Consider the following 15,886-nt stretch of genomic DNA (forward strand, 5'->3'; position numbering starts at 1 on the left):
ATAAATACATGTATAAATATATACAATTTATTTTGGCTATAAGTTCAATTTGAAAGCTATGAGTTTATTTGCTAAGGAGTTTGGCAGGGTAGTATTATATGCTTTCAGGTTTATTGAGCTTAATCTAATACAGTACAGTAATAAAATCTATACAGTATATATATCACATGGTGGCCAGACCCTCAGGCTCTGCTGTTATTCAAAAGGTTCAAGAGCTGTTTTATAAGCATAGATATTGTAGTGGCTGCCCTACCTGTGACCTGAACTTTAATGTGGTAGAATGTACATTACTCTTTGGCAAATAAAACAATGCAGTGTTTATTTTATATTATAAATTATATTTTCCATAGAATGCTACAGTATTTATAATCGACAAATACAAGTATTGTTCCTCATTGTACATTAAATTTATTGTATAAATTTGTGGACTAACCTCCATTTCGAGTGTCAGTACATGGTAATTTGATGGACGTTATGACACTTGCAGTGTTCGGCAACATCCAAGCTGAATGCTTCATTTGTAACATGAACTATATTGTATTCTAGGCTCATTTTCTGAGCAAATACCTAATTTATATACAGTACCAGTAATTCATATTCTTTGTTGTAATGAATGTACCAAAAATGAGATATTTGTTTTCCTTGCATTTTTTATCAAGCTTAAAATGATTATAAATGAGAAATATGCTGATATTTATGTCTTAAAGAGGTTATATTAAAATAGTTGCAGTAGAAACTGAGAGGGCTTGTTTATTAATATCTTAAAAATAACAAAATTAATGCTACTCTCCTTCCAGTCATCCTAAAACACTGACTAGTTAGTGAGATGATTATACAGTACAATTTAGAGTTCATTCTCCATGTTTATGAATTTGTATTACTGTATCAGGACCTGTAGTGAGATACTGTACCATAATATTTTTCCTTACTGGAAGTAATTTTTGCTGTGCCATTTAAAGGACAGCATTTTCTGGTTACAGTATTAGTAAGAAAACAGATGTTGTGTAAGTAACAGTTTTCCCATGAAAACAGTCTCATTTATATGCCAGTTGTTTTGATTGAATTTATGTTAGTACTACCATGATAATGATTAATGGTTAATGTTTGTTATTATGAGACAAATTGTTACATGTGGCAGAATAATGCTGCATTTCAGAACTTTTATCAGTTACATCTTAGCTTTCTTAACTTTCCTAGGAGTACTGGAAGCATTTGGCAACATTGACCTTAATCTGGTTATTCAGGTAAGAAAGATAGTTATTGTTACTGTTACTGTGTATGGAGCTACTGTGGACAGTAGCCTGTACAGATCAGGGGGGTGGGTCAACTGTAATTATACAAATATGGCAGGAAGGTCCTCCACCGTGACAGTGGAGGACCTTCCTGCCATATTTTCATAATTACAGTCGACCCTCCTGATCTGTGTGCATTTGTTCAATGTGGATTCACAGGGATACTTTGGGTTTTTACATGCTGTGGCTGATGGTATAGTAGGGGTGCATATTACTCGACTTGTTACAGATGATTTTATGCCTTCGTGTGTTATATAACACATTGTGATGTACCATGGAGAGCTGTCCCTTAGTTACTTGCTCGGTTATATACATCGTAATTCAGAGCACATTGTTGGCAGTGAATTATAAAGATGAAAAGTTATACGAGTAAAGTGTCAATGGGAATCGAGACATTTTATTCAGTTGTTAGAGGTTTTATTTCTTAACTTTTTCTAACTTTTGCACTCCGCTGCACGTTTACAGTGTCGTGTCTTGTTTTCCAGCCACGCTTAGTTCCTTTTCTATTGATTCTACAAATGTAATTTTTCACATTTGTCATCAACAGCAGCTCAATTGTTGACCTAGTTTTAAGAGCCAGGTGCAGGCAGAATTTGAGTCATTGAGCAGAGTTGTGGCTGTCTGGGTTAGTGCTATTGTATTAGATTGTTTTATGGCATCAGGGTTACACAAGATAAAATATGGAGTACTGTTGTATTAAGAGGTTTTTGTTTGAAGCAATGTTAATTAGCTGATTGGTTGCAGAAAATTGCTTAGCTTTGTTCATCATTTTCTTTATTTCTTTGCTTTTGGGGCAAAGTGGAGGCACTGCAGTGTTCTCATCTCCAAACAAGATGCATTTTGGGCCCTTTATTTGATTACAGTCCCTGTATTTGTGGTATTTTCAGAAAATGCTACACTTAGAAATATGTTCTATGCATTAGTTAGTGAAATTATCCAAATTTAAAACATGAACATATTTTATGTTAAAAATACCATCGTCTTCAGAGATTTGATTTGGTGGGGATTTGATGCCATGGTATTTAAATACCTTCACTATTATTATTTGAGCTTGTTCTTCTATATCAAAAGTGGGTTTTAGCATTGAAAGTTGATTCTTCTTCCTTTTCAATTCTATAAGTGAAGCGTTGCCAGGTGTTGAGTTACCTTTTGCACTTTTCCTTATGTAAAGGTATCTTGAGTGTTTAATTACTTTTCATTAAGCCATACACCAAAATGCTATGCAGCCATACTGACTTATAACTTTAATATTGATAAATACTGTACTTAATTATAGCATGATACCTTCCAGGCATTCTGTTATATACCGTACTGCATTTCTGGATGTAAAATGGCACTAGTATTATTTGTAGAAATCAAGTAATATCAAGACAAGCATTTTATTAAGGGGGGGGGGGGGAAGAGAGATAAATTTTGGATTTACTGTAGTTTTACCTGTCAGGAACAGGAAGCTTGTTAAGCTTATGAGGTCACCCTAGTGAGACAACTGACCACCAGGATGCAACCCACAACAGTTGCTTATCTCCCAGGTACCAGGTAGGTGAATAAAGGAATCTATGTGTAAGAAAACATGTCTAAATGTTTTGTCTTGCCCAGGAATCAATCCAGGGACCTTTAGGTCATGAACTAATTGTGTAACCCTCATTTTGTCCTTACAGTATAAAGTTAAATTAGCGCTGCACAAGATCAAGAGTCGGCTGCAGGCATCAGTCTTGAGAAACACTTAATTTTACCGTTAATTATTATGTTGCAGTTGAAATCGCTTTATGGTATGACAGTACAAAATAAAAATGGTACTTGTTTAAATCACTATACAGTATCGTGAAATCTCTGGTCCTGAATGCTGGAAACATACGAGTTTTGGCTATATGAATTTGAAGACAAATAATTTATGAATTGCTGACCTGTATCATCTTTAAATTTTTTTTTTTTATAAAAATTTGATTTTCCAAACTGCTTAAATTAACTATATTGCTCAACACAGGTAATTATTTTTACCAGTCACCATGATTATTATTGGTGCAGGACATTTAATTTTTTCTCGCAACCCTGAACTATAATAAGCTTGAAAAACAGGATTAACCAGACTCTAGAATTTATTTATTACCAGCATAATACAGTTATAATTGTCTACTTAGGTTAATTAATCAGTAATTATTGTAATTATTTATGAATTATATATTTATATATAAGATATTGTACTTGTAAATACTGTACAGGTATAACACAATATTAGAATTAATACTCAGTACATATGCAATTTTATTTTTACAAGGAACAATTATCTAAATGGATGAGCTCACAACTAAAAGTTACTGTATTTAAATTTGATCTTCTCTTTGCTAATAAAATTACAGTACTACTGTATACTGTAGTACATAGACAAAAGGTACTTACAAAGAATTTATGAGAGCTGCTCATTCTCTCAATATAAGATAATACATCACTATGTCCTGCAAGGCATGTTTCATAACATTAGTGGCACGATAGGGTTATGAATGAAGACTTTCTAGTGAATGGTCATGGTGGTTTCCCCGATGCTGTGTAGTGTGCAGAATACAGTAAATGGATGAATGCAATTCATTAATTTTGATTATTTTAACTTTTACTTCTCCCATTTCTTTTGTTTTGGCTAATGCCTCCCCACCCCATGAATGTAGTAAACAAAATAATAATGGTGACTTGAGGATGCTTAACCACTGCACTGCACATCTGATTTTGGCAAAAACTTCTTAGTGTAATTGTCAAAGATGTATTTTTGTAATTTTTATAAATATTCAGGTTAAGTTAATGTCAAAATGTTTCCAAACTCAACTATTTCCATTTCAAAACACGAGTAATGAGAACATTAAAAAACATTAAAATATAGCCTAATTAAAAAAAATAGCACAACTCTCAGTTTCTAATGGCACTTTGTGCAGTGCAGTGGTTAAAGGAAGCCATTTTTATTTTCATCAGTCATCTAGTAATGCTGTTCAGTTTTATTCATCTACCCTTATAGTTAATTATCAGAGGCTAAGGTCGGGGTGTCTTGCTGGTCGTGTGTTTTGTAGCACAGCGAGTGATGCAAAAGATCTCTCCCAGACTGTGGCAATACATTGTCTTGTGTCGTGACAGTAATGGAGCTCTGACAAACTTCGGATGGTTAAGAGAGGTGTGTAAGAAACTGGAGTGTCTGTATCCTAAGGATATAGGTCGTTCTAAACCACACCACTAATCTAAATCTCTTACTTCCTTAAATTGAACATTTTAATTTTGACTTATTTACACTTCCTCTAATGGTAAGCATTCAATATTTTTATATTTATACAGTTTAGAATTAACAGAATAATTAAACAAGATTTCTGTACAATTCTGTGATAATTTTTTTTATTACATAAGGATAGAGCAGTTTATATTTTTTAAACAAATAATATTCAACATTGATTCAAATTAAAACTGAAAAAGATATATTGTATTCAAATAATAAGTTTTGCTAATTAACCTGTAAAAGGGTACATATACTGTAGTATTAACATTAAATACTGAATTAGATTTTTAGAAAAAAACATTCTTTACAAATACTGTAATACACAATCTTGAGGGAATACTATATCTTAATGATATAGAGTACTCTTGATACGTTCCAACTCGTGGAGAGTCTTGTGTGGCTTTTAAAAACATTTGAAAGACCCAGTCTTTTTTGTTTGTTATATCACACATAGTGTGATAACTGTTGTATTGGAATGTCTACCCATCCTCATAAAATGACAGTACCGTATGTACTTATAGCAAGTATTTGGTCAAGAGTACCAATATGTACCGTTAGACCCAAAGAAAGTTCACGTTTTGTACTATTAAATTTGTAGGTCATGAAAAAATAGTTAAACACCCAATTTAAGCATTCCTAGGCCTAGAATAGCACATGTATGTACTATATCACGCCTAAGATTGCATATATTAGACCTAGAATTGCTTGAACATATTAGGCTAAGTTCTTTAGGTACATTTCTAATTTTCTGGAATGGCATTTGGACTTGTTGAATAATACAAAATGTAGACTTTGTTTTTGGGTCATCAGTAATGGATATATTGGTACTCTCAACCATATAGTTGGTATAAATATTTATTTATTGGCATTTCAAGAGTATGGGCTGGGAATACTGTACTGTACATAGTTTTCTTAATCAAATCATATTTAAATAAATATTTAAGAGTACAGTATATCACAATATATACAATGTAATACTGTAATACATTAACTGTATAAAAGGAACATTCTAACACATTCTGAAAAGCGATAGCAGTTTGTGTGTTTAATACTGTAGTATCCAGTACAGCTGCTACACGGTTTACCATGGTCATAAATGGATAATGTTGCTTTTATGTATTTTATTCCTAGAAAAACTGTATAAATACTGTACAATCATTTCTGCATAAAGATTAATTAAGTGGTGGAAATATATGATGCCTCGAGCAGGTACAGTATTGAGAAATTGAGCATAGGGGGAAAAAAAATTTGAATGTATCAAGTTGTATTTTTTAAAGCTCTTTTTCTGACTGGGCAAATCAACTATCTATCAAATCAACTCTGAAAAATACCTGCATATCAGAATGTAGTCAGTTTATACTGTATTTCTTTACAATAGTAAAACTGCTATGCTCTTCCATGTGAAAGGTTGTACTGTATTGGAATCGATATTAAACAAATTGTTAAAGTACTGTATTATACAGTACAGGTATTTATTTTATTTTGCTGCCGTATTTGAGTTTTATAAATACTTAATAAATTTTTTTTTAATATTTTTGAAAGCTAACTTATTGATACAAACTGTATAATTAACTATCTTTTTTTTTCTGCCACTGTTTAGCTTGTTTCTCGGACAGAAGAAAGATTTTGAAATAGTCACCGAAGAATCCTACTCGATAGTTTAACTATCACATAATATCAGTTGATACCGAGTTGCACTGATAAACAAAAATGTGTATAAAATTATTGAAGGAAAAAAGAAAAGAGGCACATGCAATAAATTTTGTTTTTTTTAAGTCTTCAATAGTTGGCTAAAGAGGATTTTAAAGTGTAAAAAACACATGCTAATGGTCATGTACCGCTTAGTATAAGATGGCTAACATAAATTGGTTACATTTTATCTTCCCATTGGTATATTCCATCAATGTAATCTCAAATATTTATATCATCTCATGGGAAGAATGAGAATCATTCCTTGCTGATTTCCATGACTCTGAATCTGAACAGTTTATATTGTCATTGGAAATAGAGCATGGAGGCCCTGACTTTTCCTCTGGACTATTTACTGGTGTGACAAAGTTACCCGACTTTATCTCTGGACTATTTACCGGTGTGACAAAGTTTCCTGACTCTGGTTCTTGACTATTTAACAGTGTGACAAAGATTTTATCCTCCATCCCATTAGATAAATCCACACTTAATACTGTACAATTGGAGGACACCATAGTTTCCGACTTAGATTCTTTTAAGCTTTTTAATCTCGCCGATTCTCTTTTCTCGGAGACATGCTTTGTTTTTGAACGTTTAGCTTTTGGTAAACTTGGTTCATAAGCACCTTCTGCTTCTTGCCGCTTTCTCAGATCTCCTCTCGTCCTTTTCTTGTTTGGAGACACCTCAACAAACTCTTCACTACTATTGCTGCGACTCTCAGTGTTTTTCCGCTTCATTCTACTCTTGCGTGAAGCTGTGTTTACACTGACTGGAGATGTTGATGTGCTTGCACATGGAGCAATAGCTATATGTTTTATGGTACTATTACCATCTTCCTTATCCGTGTTTTGAAAGAAATCTTCCAAGTTCAAATCTGCAGAATGTACTGAAGGAGAGTTGCTATTTTCAATAACCTCAGAGTTCTGATAAGGTACATTCAGTTCTGAGAGTTTATTTTCTTCATTATTTCTGGATCTTTCCATACACTGTGGTTCACTTTGGCACACCTCTATTGATCCACTTTTAAATCTTTTACTGACATTTATTTCATGATTATCTGGAGATTCAGGTATCATTTCTAATTCTGGGGATGAAGTAAGGCTCAAACGTAAAGCAGGAGTACTTTCGTCGCACTCGTCAGCATACAGACTTGTATTATACTTATTTTGGTGGCTTTGCCATTTTTCTTTCTCATCACTTGTATGTTTTTCATAATTAGGAGTATAAGATATATTTGTTTTCAAGCAGACTATATTTTGGGGACTGGAAGTCCGAGGTGTTTGTGTAAGCTGTAAAGCATCTTCCCCGGTAGATTGACCTTGGATCTGATGACTGCCCTCTCCATGATCATTCTGATGTGTTAACTCTTGAATTGCACTGGTACTTGGAAGATCGTGATTTGGCAGATTTCCACCTCTAGTACCAGAACTATTGTCATCATCTCTGTAACTTTGTAGACCAGCATTTATTTTCTCTTTCTCAAACTTTGCCTTTAATAAGGTAAGATAAGTTTCTAGAGTTTTAATGGTTTTCTCTAATCTTTTAAGTTCAAAGTTATTCAAATTATTTCTCATTAAATAAGTTTTAGTTTGACAGACCATTAAATGTTCAGAGCTTTTAGGTTTCTGCACAACTTGAGGACATATTTTAGAAACACATTCATACCGTTTAGAATTATGAATTATGAGATGAATGTCATTAAGTGGTTTAGATACGTGTTTATTATCTGAACTCATGTCCACTGAAGGGACATCTTGATTTTTTCTTGGATCACCAATTTTATACACAAGTTTTGAGGTTACATTTCCTCTCTTTACATTCCATATTTTTCCATTCAATATAATTAAGTCGACACTTGTATTAATTGTTTTACCGCTGGATGTAGATTCAATTTCTGTGCCTGCCAACTTGCTTTGTGTATCACCACCTTGATGAAAGTGGTTCTTCAACTTGCAGCCATCTTTAATGGCGATATTATTATGGCTCATTTCTAATGCATTTAAATCCTGAAGCTGTTCAGTTCGTCCTCCTTGTGATCTCACTCTGTTAAATGTTTCCATAACTCTATTTAAAGAAGGTTCAGTGATGTTTTGTCCTAAGGTTTTCAGGAGAATTTTAAATTCAGGTGCTTTCTGTCCAGTAAAATATTCTTGAACATCTCTGTTGCCAATCAGCTGGAAAAAGTTAAAAAAGAAATTTGAGGTTTCTATAGTTTTAAGAATGAACAGTACTGTACTTATTTTTCCATCTATTATATCATACGTATGGTTTATTATTGTATAAAAACATTTGTATGAGAAGATTTAGCAAGGTATCTAGTTGAATATACATTATAAATAATAAATTCTCCATCTTATGAGCATGTAAAAATGCTATAGTCAACAACACATTCTCAAATCAAGCCTTTTCCAATTCTGCACTATGTCCAGATACAATAATTACATCAGCTTAATAGGTCTGATCTAGTAGTGCTCACCGAGACAGTATTGTCTGTTTTGATGTAGGCACTGTCACCCTACCATCAGATAAATTTATTAAAATACTGTACAAAAGCATATTTAATATTTTGACTAACAATTGTGTTAAGAGTTCCCAAACTCTTTGAGAAGAGGCCAGAATAAATAAAGCATTGAATGTAATGAACCACCCTTTTCTGGTAGGCCCTCTGTAGTTATTCAGAGCTTAAGTGTAAGTACTAGTACTGTGATGCCTCAGGAATGTGCCACACCTATATGATCCATGCTGAGTAGCTGGGAGTCAGGATCAGCATGTGGCTCTCTCAAAGACGAGGAAAACTTGGAGATTAGAGATTGCCCCAAAACTTGGGGCAATCTCTAAAACCAATCAGCCCATCATAAAATCTGGGCAAGTCAAGGGGATGGAAGGGACACAAATTCCACTGAATAGCAAGGGACTTGAGTAGCTGAGTGGAAACCATAGCAGGCAAAAACCTCAGTGATACCCAGAAAAAAAAGAAACCAGCAAATAAGGCAAGCCCTGAAGTGGAGGGGAAGAATTGACTTTCCAGCAAGGAGAAACAAGGCCAACATATGGAAACCAGAAAATGGGAGATAATCCAAACTCGACAGGGAAAAACATTCGTAACATGTATAGACAAATTTGGAACCAGCAATGTCAAACAATAGCCACTGAAAACTGAAGAAGCCTATCATTCCTGTCAGGTAATAGCATCACTTCCTTCAGGATGAAAGCTTAAAAAAATTTGAATGACCTTTGAATCCATCCAGGTCAGACACGGAGTTACGATTCCAGAGCAAGGACTGAAGGCAAGCCTCTCGGAGTGCATCGTGAGCACAGAAAGCTGCTGCTGAAGAGAGGGAGGAGAGGCATGTACCAAAGCCAAGAATCAACTCTTAGGATGTAACAGAAATGGAAGGTAAGTGGAGGAGTAAACCAACATATTGTAGGAAGGATGAGAAAATCCCCCAAAGCAGGAATAAACCCTCAGGCCTAGGAACACAACTATAAAGAGGGTCAAAGGGCAACCATGGACCCCTCCCCCAGGCAACCCCGAAACCCCTGGACTCCCTATCACAGAAGAGTGGAAGGTATGGGTCAGAGTCTATATCCCCACTAGGGCTCAACAATCAGGAGAGAGTAAGGGAAGGAGCACAAGGAACTGAGGCATCCAAAATCCCTCAAAGAGTCAGTTGAAACATAAAATAAAACAAGAGGATTGCATTATGATAAGTTGGTTCCCAGGCCACTATCAAAACCCAGAAGGAAACAGAGGCTAACACTGCCAGTACACTTGTCGTCAGCAACTGCAGATCCATGAGCTAAGGCTGTTTTGGAGTTACAATAAAAGAGAGGCTGCTAGGCTGAATGAACAGAAGCAGGATGAGAAAGCCAACCCATGGCTTAACAACGTGTATCAGAGGAGGCAAATTTGAATTTAGTGGAGGTGGAAGTGAAAGCTTCAATAATCTGCATTGCAAGGTGGCCACAGCTAATAGATGCTGCTCAAGAGGGTGGGTCTGTTGGAAAAAATCTGGCAATAACACACTTCACACTTCAGGGTTATAAAACTCTTGTACCCAACCTAGGAGCCGAGCGGACAGCACGCTGGACTTGTGATCCTGTGGTCCTGGGTTCGATCCCAGGCGCCGGCGAGAAACAATTGGGCAGAGTTTCTTTCACCCTATGCCCCTGTTACCTAGCAGTAAAATAGGTACCTGGGTGTTAGTCAGCTGTCACGGGCTGCTTCCTGGGGGTGGAGGCCTGGTCGAGGACCGGGCCGCGGGGACACTAAAAAGCCCCGAAATTATCTCAAGATAACCTCAAGATAACAGGCAGAATTACAGAATCTAAAAACTAGAGAAAACCTAGGTAAACTAAATGGGTTCCCTAAACCAGTTGATAAATGGAGAAAGTGTGACACGTACAAGATGGACATTTTTTGGTAGAGGCACTTTAAACTCCACTTTAATGTCCCAGGAAATGTAAATGTCTCAACAATGATGAGCTGACCCTCACAGTCTCAAGAAAGCAAGGTAGGTTATGGGCTAGTATCTCTGGGTGGTCTAGGCTGCCATCTGGTAGCTGCCAGGCAAATTTGGGTGAAAAGTATTCACTCGTGGCAAACTTATCATTTACCTTTTTTTCCTTTATAATTTCTTTCTTTTAAGCAGTGGTTTGTTTTGTTTTGTCTTAAATTCTGACTTGGTTTTCCTAAGTTCTGGACCAATCTTTGATCCCCAAGCTTCCCTTGCCTCTCTCAGAGGCAGATCCTGGTCTTGACTCAGCAGTACTAGAACTTATGGACCAACTAAGCACAAATGCTCAGAAATGTCATTATAAACATACATACATGTTGACACTTGTACCATGTCTGATCATAAGTTACTGTATAAAACCAAAAATTAAATGAATTTAGTTCAAATGAGAGAATATCAGTGAAAGACCTTGAATTTGTTATGATTGCAATAGCAAGATTTAAAGAGTAAATCAGCACTCTCACCCTTTCTAATGAGGTAGTCGGTATAAGATCCATCAAGAGATTTTGAAGTTTAGGGAGTTCAATTCGTAGGCACTTTTCTGCCTCAAGACGCAATTCTTTTGCAAGGTGCATGGGGCTACTTGCCTGTATACTCACACTTGCTTCTATACTTTCATGAGCAGCTTTGATCAGTTTGGAGTGAAAATCACTGAAGTATTCATCCTGAAGAAGAGTACTGTACTTCAAATTTACTCTAATTTAAACTGAGCTTCTAAAAATTTGCCCTTAGTTCTAAAATATTAGGAAATACATAAATTTACTGGTGTTATTGGCTTAACATAAGCACCAAGGAGCCACCGATAGGAGCTCTCCAGAAAGAGTGAAATGAGGGAGACATTAAAATCTGATCTTGCTACACTAAATACAAGAAAGTAGTTAAATTGACACGAATAAATTACAAACATTGCTATTTAGAGATATAACTTTTGAGCCTTAGGACTGAATAGCATACTGGGTACAGTGGCTTTATACACCAAACCAGTCCTGAGCTAAGGTAAGTCTCATTGTGTATTTAATGTTCTTTCACATTTCAAAGACCAGCTTCATAATTCATCATTCTTGTACTTTTTATGTTTATGAAATTACAGTACTGTACAGTATTTTTTATAAAAAGTGTTTTTCTTTGACATGAATAACCACATAAAACACACAAACATAATCTCATTACCTGGTAATTAAATTGTTGTTTGATTTCACTCCAATTAAAATATGGCAGATTATCCAGCACAGTATCATGTTGAAGCTCTTCACAATCCACATACTGAGAAAAATAGTCAAGTTACTATGTAAGGAATTTAAGCAAACAAAATATTTTGCATTAAACATGTACAGTACATACTTTCACACAAATATGTCTTAGTAAATCTTCCTCTGGCATTCCAAGTCTGTTCATGTCAAAATGATCTGCTATGATAATATGGATCTCTCCTGGGTGGGTGTTACACATACTTTATTATTGGAGATAAATTTATGAAGTGGTTGTAACTCATAGTTTAATCCAACTACAGAACTGAGATTCTGCAGGGAGGGAAGCAAGTCATTTGTATATCCTCCGAAATATAATTGATTTGGCCAAAGAAAGAGTGAATAGTTGCATCATCCAAGGCATTCATCATTATTCATTGCTTAGGTCCAATCAAAGCACACACTACTAAAGGGCAAAAAATAACTTACACAGTCCTATCAGGAAGCGCTGTAATTGTACTTTGTCATTTGTCTACATACTGTAGCAAAAAAAAAAAATACAAAATTATTGTACAACTTACCAGTAACTTGGTTACTATATACAGTTTTATCACTGCTCTATGAAATTCTCGGCAGAGGTGGAATGGCTTATACTGCAGAATATCGCCCAACAGTTTTCCTAATGTGTGAAGATTGTTTTTATCAATAACGTTATTATTCCTTAGAAGTATTTGAAGACGTCTGATGCACAACATATATCCCAATGCTGGAATGTCAGGTTCTCTTTCCTTCCTCTTAAATTCTATCTCAATCTCTGAAAATAAATATTCGGACATTATTCACTGCACAGTATTTATGAAGTAAAACCAATTTCAAGTATTATACAGAATTTACATTCCTTAAAGCTTGAATGATGTGAAAGTCCCAGTGCTTGGCTTTGGAACCAAAACTGTGATCATGCCTACCTATCTACCTACTGTAAATGCCTTCTCTATAAACCGAGTAACCTTAATGCCACTAAATTGTAACAGGATGTTAATTGCTTACAGTGCATAAGCCCAGTAGAATAAATCTACAACTGCATTACAAATTATATAGCATTACAGCACCTCTTGGATCAAGACAAATTATATTATAATGCTGGATAGTATTTTAAATTTATTGAAAATATAAATAATCATTTATTGTTGAATTCCCCAAATAGATGCTGTGTGAGTCTAAAGTACAGTCTACTGTATTTAGTCTATTTTAAAAAGATCAATGCAAGAGTTGAAATTACCGAGGTTGTAGGTGTTATATACAGTAACAACTTACTAAGCATCCCGATTCAAAATATTGCCACCTGTGGACACCCGACTCTTCATCAAAGTTAGTTTTCATGTATATTTCAATGTTTCTGGAGATAGTTTACTGCAGTAATGTATTGTACAGTACTGTACTTTAAAACTTTTATGATTTCCATAAAATTCTCATTGAGGATTTGCCTGTCCTCATCAAGGCCACTAAGGAGATAGTGGCTCTCAGGCAAATTAAGGTAAAACCCTGTACTGTACCTAACTAAAACATTTTATCAGATGATTTTTCCATCAGATATAATCCAACTGTGTTGATAATATATATGCTACACCTCAGCAGAGCACAAACATGACCTGTAGTGCATTGATAAGCACAGTCAGCTCACAAGCAATTGGTCCTGGGTTCACTTCCTGGGCAGGGAGAGATGTTTGGTCAAGTTAACATGCACCCAATGCCTTTGTTCTGTTAGGTGAATGTTGTAGGTTGCATCTTGAGAAATGGCCAGTTGTTGACAAGGGAAACCTTAGTAAATGTGATAGGCTGTTCCCAACCTCAGAGAACCAAAACAACTCAAAACAGATCTGTTGTACCTGCAAAACACTCTTTTTATACATTTCTGGGGAAGAAATTATTATTTTTATTTTATAATAATAACAAATAATAATAATAATAATAATAATAATTTTGTTGGTGACAAGAAGCCTGAGTAGGATGATCAAACCACACATCAGAAAATATGTGGTTTGAAGAAACACAATGTTTCAGTCCATCAATTGCTTTACATTATTAAGTCATGGAATGAGAGAGTGGAAGAGACAAATAAATATACAGTAGTAAAGTGAGATGCAAGGTGAGAAGCATGTATGAGGAAGAAGGTACGAATAAGTTTTTGAAGGGTAAGAGTTAGATGAAGGTAAGAATAAAAAAATCAGTTAAAGTAAAGGAAAGGTAGGAAGGAAGGGAAAAAGGAAGATGCAACGGTATAAATGAGAAAAAGTTTGAAAAACAGGAAGGAACATATAAAGAAAATATACAGTGTACCTGTATATATATTTTCAGCTTGTATCAAGGTTCCACTAAGGTTGACTACTGACCTTCCCCAGGATGCAACCCCACAACAGTTCCCTAACTCCCGGGTAGCAATTTACCTCTAGGTGAACCGAGACATTAGGTGAAAATAAATGCACCCAATGATTTGTCCTGCCTTGCCCTGAACTGAACCCATCTCCAGGATGTTCAACATTCCTCCTTGTGGCTGAAACATTCGGGATCTTAAGGTTATCTTGAGATGATTTCGTGGCTTAGCGTCCCAGGGGCCAGGTCCTCAACCAGGGCCTCCTTTCTGTTACACGCCCTGTAGGATGCAGCCCATAGCAGCTGTCTAACTCCCAAAGTACCTATTTACTGCTAGGTAACAGGGGCATCAGGGTGAAAGAAACTCTGCCCATTTGTTTCCGCCTCCACCGGGGATCGAACCCAGAACCTCGGGACTACGAATCAAGCGCTGTTCACTCGGCTGTCAGGCTCCCCCCTGACAACGGACAACTGGGGGACAACTGACCCCCCGATGCTCACCTACCCTCCTTGACAGATTCAACATAATCAACTACTTTCTTTTAAAGGCTTCAGGTTGCTCAGCATCCCTCCCTGACAGCTTCAGGATGCCAAGGTACTCTCCCTGACAGCTTCAGGATGCCTAGGTACCCTCCCTGACAGCTTCGGGATGCCAAGGTACTCTCCCTGACAGCTTCGGGATGCTCAAGTTTTCCCTCCCTGACAGCTTCAGGATGCCAAGGTACTCTCCCTGACAGCTTCGGGATGCTCAAGTTTCCCTCCCTGACGACCTATCCAGTCACCTTACTTGAGCAGAGGCCAGTGTAGCCTCGTTTAATGCCGTATTCATACAGCCAGCTCAGCACCTGCTCCTCCTCCATATGTGCTACAAGTTGCTGCAAGTGTGGCCTGAGTGGCCGCCGACCCTCGCAGGCTCGGGACGCCCAGTCAAGCTGTTTACATTTGAGTTTGACACGTCGCTTTGTACCCGCGACGGGTCGCACTTGGGGGTTTAAAACCAACCTAACCTTAACCACACCTAAACCTTTAACTAACCGTACCTAAACTTAACTAACAACATCTAAACCTTTAACTAACCGCACCTAACCTTAACTAACAACATTTAAACCTTTAACTAACCGTACCTAACCTTAACTAACAACATCTAAACCTTTAACTAACCACACCTAAACCTTAACTAACCGTATCTAACCTTAACTAACAACATCTAAACCTTGAACTAACCGTACCTAACCTTAACTAACCACACTAACCTACCAACCGACTCTTAACTGACCATTGAAATTGAAATTGAAATAAGTTTATTGAGGTAAAATACACACAAAGGGATAATGTAGCTCAAGCTATTCTCACCCCGTTCAGTACATCGTGTGAATACATAGATAGACACACATCACAAACAATAAATATATTACCAAACATTCTGAGAGATAAACATATACATTTCCTAACTGACCATGCCTAACCGATCCGAGCGTAACCTGTGAAGCAGCGAACGTATACCAACGAACAACGATCAGCATCTATATAACAAAATCAGTTAAACGAGTTTATTTAACTTTCCGATTTTGTTTATTAACA

The 15,886-nt window shown here is 36.2% G+C and overlaps 1 protein-coding gene across 4 annotated transcripts; it reads right to left on the reverse strand.

Moving 5' to 3' along the window:
• Positions 1 to 6,293: 6,293 nt before the first annotated feature.
• On the reverse strand, positions 6,294 to 15,274 carry LOC123762968 (uncharacterized). 4 transcript variants are annotated; one of them, XM_045749834.2, is made up of 5 exons: positions 15,093 to 15,274; positions 12,517 to 12,749; positions 11,919 to 12,011; positions 11,213 to 11,413; positions 6,294 to 8,405 (listed from the first exon to the last, which is right to left on the reverse strand). In XM_045749834.2, the coding sequence occupies exons 1-5, from the start codon at positions 15,163 to 15,165 to the stop codon at positions 6,462 to 6,464; spliced, it is 2,544 nt and encodes an 847-aa protein (XP_045605790.2). In that variant the 5' UTR covers positions 15,166 to 15,274; the 3' UTR covers positions 6,294 to 6,461. The 4 variants fall into 4 exon arrangements, with proteins under 4 accessions (XP_045605790.2, XP_045605791.2, XP_045605792.2 ...); XM_045749835.2 differs by having other exon boundaries at positions 15,088 to 15,260; XM_045749836.2 differs by having other exon boundaries at positions 15,151 to 15,258.
• Between the last annotated feature and the right edge of the window lie 612 nt (positions 15,275 to 15,886).

Source organism: Procambarus clarkii, chromosome 47 (genome assembly GCF_040958095.1).
Source record: "Procambarus clarkii isolate CNS0578487 chromosome 47, FALCON_Pclarkii_2.0, whole genome shotgun sequence".
NCBI classification, from domain to species: Eukaryota; Metazoa; Arthropoda; class Malacostraca; order Decapoda; family Cambaridae; genus Procambarus; species Procambarus clarkii.

Bases quoted from the DNA above. Each gene is read 5' to 3' on its own strand.
- LOC123762968 (XM_045749834.2), bottom strand. From the start codon at position 15,165: ATGGAGGAGGAGCAGGTGCTGAGCTGGCTGTATGAATACGGCATTAAA. The intron at 12,012-12,516 runs GTAAGTTGTACA...TATTTTTCTCAG, and splicing joins ATATAGTAACCAAGTTACTG to TATGTGGATTGTGAAGAGCT. The intron at 11,414-11,918 runs GTAATGAGATTA...ACTCTTCTTCAG, and splicing joins AACAACAATTTAATTACCAG to GATGAATACTTCAGTGATTT.